Below are 6,077 nucleotides of genomic sequence, written 5' to 3' on the forward strand. Positions count from 1 at the left end.
GTATAAAACATTGTATAATACATTGTGCATTATAAAAAAAACTTAAAAAAATTAAAAATTAAAATTAAAATAAAAAAAAAACTTGATTAGGTGTTTCCTTGGGCAAAAATTTGTAAAATCACAGGAAACTGACACAAATGTAGTCAATGAAATGTCCAATTAAAAAGAGGCTGAAAAGGTTAATGAATTGCAAATGATAATTTAAAAAAATCTACAAAAAGTTTTAATTTTTAAAGAAGAGCTTCAAGCACTTTTGCCTTAATCAAACAATTAGCCCACAAAACAATGATGTAGAAAGGCTAAATGATGACTCATGCCACACAGCTAACTTTTTTTGTGTAAACTTGTAAAAGAAAACCAAATTTCATACAGAAAAAAAAATTGAAAGCAAAGATTGGAGGAAAATAAGTGTCTATCCAAACAGTCAACAGGCAAAAGGTTAGGGAAGTGTTTTTCAAAGTGGGGACTACCAGAGGCTGCTAGGGGGATCTCAGACAGCTGCAGGGAATTTAAGAAAAAAAAAACTTTGAGAACCCCTCGTTTAGGGTACCAATAGGCTGCCAATTTGTTACATGGTCAAGACAAGCAACCACGGAGATCCATCATCTAAAAATTATCACTTAATCTAAWATAAACTACCTTTTGATTGTTAGATGAAACCATAGTACCTCGAATAAACCAACATACGCTAGGAAAAAACATGCAAACACCACACAGAAAACCATGGGCAAACCAAGATTAGACACTGAGACATTTTTTTTGCTGTGGGAGTCTTTCACTCATGAAAAAAAAAAAAAAAACATCTTTCACTTATGAAAGATGGGGTTACTTAAGCCAGAAACATAGTTGTTCCTGCTTTTCTGCTTCAGTATAGGCAATCATATGTGCATGCTGATGTTCATAGTTCAGCTGCACCACAGCATTCATCTCAACAGTCTACAGTTTTCACTTGAACCGTAGGTGGTCATGATGCGCTGATTTGTTAACTGTTTGTTTAAAAGACAGGAGGAAGCAAACAAGGTTTAAGTGATTTCTCAACAGGAACTGAACCCAGTTTTGTAGTCTCTGAGTGATAAATTATTCAAATGTTGAAACAAACAACAAAACAAGCGGCCATGTTTGTCTTCTTCGGTTMGTGGTTTGACCCACAGTGGGTTTTTTTGTCTTTTGTATCTTTGGTGCTTTCATTGTAGATACTATATAATGCAGTGTAGACAGTTGTATTGATTGAATTTTGTGACAGCATTGGTTACAATTGGTTTGTGCTGAGGAGGCTGGTGGACCTCAAATATAGAAAGTTTGAACTTATGCATGCTCTCCATTTCATTTTACCCCTGTTGTGTTTTTTAAAGACTACCCAAATCTAGATTGACCATTGATTCATTAAGAACTTTGGTGTAAACCCCAGCAAAGCCACCACTTCGACTAAATTTGTATTTGCAGGTGTCACAACAATATACCAAGCAAACTGTCACATGGTAATAGGAAATATAAGATGCTGCCTTAATTCTTCACTCTTGCTTTAGTCATGTTTCAGACTGTTAGTGTCTCTGGTGCACTCTTCTTTGGATAAGTTTTTTTCCCGATGTTAGTCATAACGCAGCAGTCAATACAGCTTCCTACTTAAAAAAAAGACAGTTGAGGATTTTTTTTTCTGTGTGTGAGGTGGGGCAGAAATTTTAGATGTATAAAAAGATTAGCTGATTCTATGAGCTTAACTCTGCTAAGGTTCAAAACCTCAAAATCCAGCCAAATTAAAAAAAAAAAACATGTTATTGCAACACTGATCTAAATAACATTACACAAACAAGACAACAAAACAAATAAAACCACACAGAGCCACATAAATGGACAGAGTTTTAGTAAACTGACCTGAACTGACCAGTGTTATAAGTAAAATAGTTTAAAAAATCATTTTTGTTTTGTGTCCTCATGTCCTCTCCATTTCTTATAAATTATTGACATCCACGTCTGCCAGAGTCGGAAAGCCAGGCTGTTTTAAAAGACCTTTTGTGGATGAACAGATTCTGAAATGTCAAACAGCACTCACAGGGTTCATTAATGAGTGCGCTGAAGTTGCTGACTGATACTTTCCTGTTGGCCTGTATGTTGYGTTATTCTTGCCTCTCAGTATTATAGATACAATTCAGCCACAGAATGCAGAAATAAAAACACATCATGCAACTTCATCTGCTTTTCTCAACACAGGAAGATTTAAACAATGATTTAAACTGWAAATTTCTGCATCAAGCTTTTTTTATTTTTTCATTGTTTCCCCAAATCTACGCTACTTGAGGCTTCCCTTCYTATTTATGATTATATTTATTTATATGAGGGTGTCGTCAAAAAAATTACATTACATTGAGCAAATTATCTTGAATAACCAAAAAAAAAAATATTTATTCATGTAAAATGTGTGAACATGGCACACATGAGTGTTAAAAGGTGCATTGTGTCTAGGACAACTTTCAGTGTGATTATTAGATTTAATGAGCCAAAGAGCTAGAGAAAACAGGTAAAGTTTTAGAGTACCCTTGGCTAAGAAAGTAAATAAATAAGAATATTATAAATACTCTTTTAGCCGCACAACAATCAGCCTTTAAAAAAAAAGAAAACAGTTATAGTCGTGCAAATGGTTATATGAGAAAGTAGGTTTTTAAGTATTTTGAGAACATGATTCATGTGAGGGGCTGAGGTTTTTACATTTGTGTTTTAATGTGTCTGAGCCTCATTAATGGACCAAATACAATTTCATGTTACAATCTGTGACAAAGTTTTTTTTTTTTTTTTAAGTTCTGGTTCAAATTCTGACAGCTTTATTTTGTTTGTTTGTTTTCTAAATAGGCGTTTGCACATGGAATATCCTTTTCTCAACACCTGCCCCCGTTTTAGCCATCCACAATGCAGTACTGTCATACAGTTTTCTCTTAGCAGCGGCAGTCGATTCTTTCTGAACAAAGCACAATATTTAAAGTGAGATTTTATCTTTTTAGAAGCTCATGTCAGTGCATTTTGAGGCTCCTTATCGCATTGTGCTGCTGCCCTCTAGTGGTTCACTGCAGAGGCTGCACCATTGCAGATACTGAGTGAAGCTGAAGTGGTGGAAAACTGCAATCTTTAAGACTGTGACACAGATACACTCAGTCTAAGATAGGATATTAGAATAACTTAGTGTTTATTTAGTATATATGTTTAAAAGTCAAAAGGACTAATCAACTATGTTTGATGAAACAGGACATTCAAAACACAAGTGGAACAAAAAAGAACTTATATTGTTTACAATTAAAAGTCACCTGTACTAGGTTTAATATTTTACTACAGTGAGTGTTCATATGTGTACCCAAATCTGATTCATTATAATAATTTAGCAATTTAATAGAAACAGGGACATTTTTGTGGTTTACAAATCCAGGCTATTTTCTTTMCCAATCCAAAATTAAATGCAGTCTCAAATACTGATTGTTTCTACAGAGACATGRTGTGTCCCAAAGATCTTAGATTTGGAATCCGAACTGGGATGTTTAAGCTTATGCATACATCCATTGTCCCCTGCACATTTGTTGGCCGAATCACTGAACAATCACTCCTTGCATGATTCATCCCACATCCCRTTTACTGCTTGGCCTGATAACCCCACCCACAATTGATTGATTTTAAGATTTTATTTCTTGCTTTTGAAGTTCTAAATGGTCTTGCCCCATCATGCTGAAGTGATCTCAACATTTACAGTACACATTTGTAAAAAATGATCAGATCTATCAACCAGTTTTGCATAGATCTYCCAAAATCTGAATTAAAACATAAAAAAGATTGGGTTTTTGCAGCTAGCCCAGTAGTTTACCTCTTCAGATATGAACCAACTCTGACTTTTAAATTAAAAAAAAATCTTTGCAGTGATCTTCGTAGCCCATGGACTATTGTGTTTAGGTTTCTAAAGTGGAGGAAACAGCTCAATGGAAGTTAGGGAGTGTTCAGAGATGATACATACATAAATAAGTGATGTGTTTCTGAAGAAAAGCAGTGGTTGGATCTTTCATCTGCTTGTGGTTTGGATTTCACAGGAAGACTTAACATACGTAGCTAAATTACTGGGTTTGGCTCTGCATTTTCGAAAAAAAGGAATCTCAGTGCCCCGTGTTAGGAAATTTTTATGTCARCTCATCGTATTCAGAATGACTTAGGACTTTCTGAACACTGCCATTTCCCTGATATTGTTAGCACACATGGTCTCTAAGGAAACTAAGGAGGCTGACACTGATGCACCGAGGCTCATGGAGACCCTTAACCATGCAAACGTGGACAGAATGGCTGTTGTCTGAGATTGTCTTCAGTCTACAAAGAATTATTACTGGACAAAAGGCTCAGAATACGGACTTAATACTATCAACTAATGGTGAGATTTTTTTTATTAACTGCTTTATGTTTTTGTGTCGTATACCCTGACAAGATTTTTTTGAACTTTCAGTACTTTTCTTAAATAAATAAAAAATAAATAAATAAATAAATAAATAATCTTTCAGTACATTTTTCAAATACTTAAGCACTGTCAGTACTTGAGTATTTTTGAAAGCACATACTTAAGTATTAATTTGGCAGCGCTACTTTTACATTTATTGGAGATTACTCCAATAAATGTAAAAGTAGCTTTTTGACTGAAGAAATGAAACTGGGTATACTTTGTTCACCATGGGTCAGACGTCCCTCACAACATGGCAACAAACAAAGGCAAGGTTTGAAATTTCCACTGAAGAACTAATGTGTCTAAACAGAAAATAAGTGCTCATTTGTAGACCTGGTTGTTCAAATGCCACTTTATTTTTGCTGTTTCTGTCTTGATAATCCAATCAAACATGATCAATGCTGTGTAAACACTTAATCAGGTTTGGTGTGCAGTATTTTCAAGGATCAATCTCCAGCACGTGTGTTTCCAGTCGTTTTACTAAATTTCATGAGTTCTTGTGTTTTATAGAATTTCACACTGATGAGCAGAGAGTGCTAAAAGGGTTATATAACATGTATAGCCGATTTCTATCCCCATCACTAATTCCTAGGAGGGTGGTTAACACAGCCTTCTTTAGTCCATATTTATTTAATAGAAGCTGCACACCACCTGAATACACTTAGTGTTTTAAGAGGCTAAACCCAGAGMAGACCAGCTGGAAGAAAAGCCAAAACAATCCCCTCCTAATGAGAGGCCTGGTCAATATWTATTCCCCGACATCATCTCTTGTCACACCTCAGCTGCCTCCTCCTTGATTCTCTCTCTCCCTGACACACGAACTAAGATGTTTTTTTTTAACTGATCCTATACATTTGATCCGCCTAGTAATGTGTCAGCATATTGATCCGTTCACCTGTTCTGTGCCTTACCAGAGAGTGAGAGCAGCAGCAGCAGCAGCGCAGCGCTCCCCAGCTGAACGCCAGACCTCCTCCTCTCCTCCTGCGCGGTCGGAGACATTTTCTCTCCTCCTCCTCAAATCTGAGGATGTTCTCTACGGGGGAAAAAAAAAAAAAAGGAGGGTATGTTTAAATTATAAATAAAAGCAGCGCGTGGGCACTTGGTGTGCGCGGTAAAAAATGCAATTAAAAAATATATAAGTGGTATTTTTTTTGCTTGCTTTTAGAGGCAGGACGTGGCTGGCAGTGTCTGTAGCCTTAACGTGACTGGTTGATCTTACGGTTGTCGGCTTGTTGGTGATGGAGGCAGGACACAGAGCAGGAAGCAGAAGGTAAGATGTGTTCCTCCACAAAAAAAAATGAAAAAAAAGTTGAAAACCTAATTATTTGTTTAAAGGCGAATTAGTTATGTATTAGTTATTTATGCATTTATTTATTTAGTTATTGTGTGTGTGTGTGTGTGTGTGTGTGTGTGTGTGTGTGTGTGTGTGTGTGTGTGTGTGTGGGTGTATAATCACACAGTAATCTTAACTTTTAATCTTTCATTTTATTTATGTATTTATTTATTTATTTATTTATTGTGTATAGTTTGTTTTTGTTTTTTAATGAAATAAATAAAAAGTAAATAAATTTAAAATCTAAATACTGTATGTAAAAGAGTGAAGTTAAAGCTCATAAAC

The 6,077-nt window shown here is 35.5% G+C and overlaps 1 protein-coding gene and 1 long non-coding RNA gene across 3 annotated transcripts in view; one reads left to right on the forward strand and one right to left on the reverse strand.

The window, feature by feature from the left end:
• scn2b (sodium channel, voltage-gated, type II, beta) overlaps positions 1-5,502 on the reverse strand; it is a 16,872-nt gene extending 11,370 nt beyond the window's left edge. For both annotated transcript variants that reach the window (XR_001310962.1, XM_014017612.1), the window contains exon 1: positions 5,371-5,502. Coding sequence is in view for 1 of the 2 variants with exons in the window: in XM_014017612.1 (XP_013873066.1) it covers positions 5,371-5,458 (88 nt within the window). In the remaining variant the exon portion in view is untranslated. The remainder of the gene's footprint in view (positions 1-5,370) is intronic.
• Positions 5,503-5,648: 146 nt separating this feature from the next.
• LOC106523997 (uncharacterized) overlaps positions 5,649-6,077 on the forward strand; it is a 7,801-nt gene continuing 7,372 nt past the window's right edge. Inside the window, exon 1 of the long non-coding RNA XR_001310963.1 lies at positions 5,649-5,729. This is a non-coding gene — a long non-coding RNA (uncharacterized LOC106523997). The remainder of the gene's footprint in view (positions 5,730-6,077) is intronic.

The sequence above is a fragment of the Austrofundulus limnaeus genome, unplaced genomic scaffold, assembly GCF_001266775.1.
Source record: "Austrofundulus limnaeus strain Quisiro unplaced genomic scaffold, Austrofundulus_limnaeus-1.0 Scaffold173, whole genome shotgun sequence".
In the NCBI taxonomy this organism is placed as follows: Eukaryota; Metazoa; Chordata; class Actinopteri; order Cyprinodontiformes; family Rivulidae; genus Austrofundulus; species Austrofundulus limnaeus.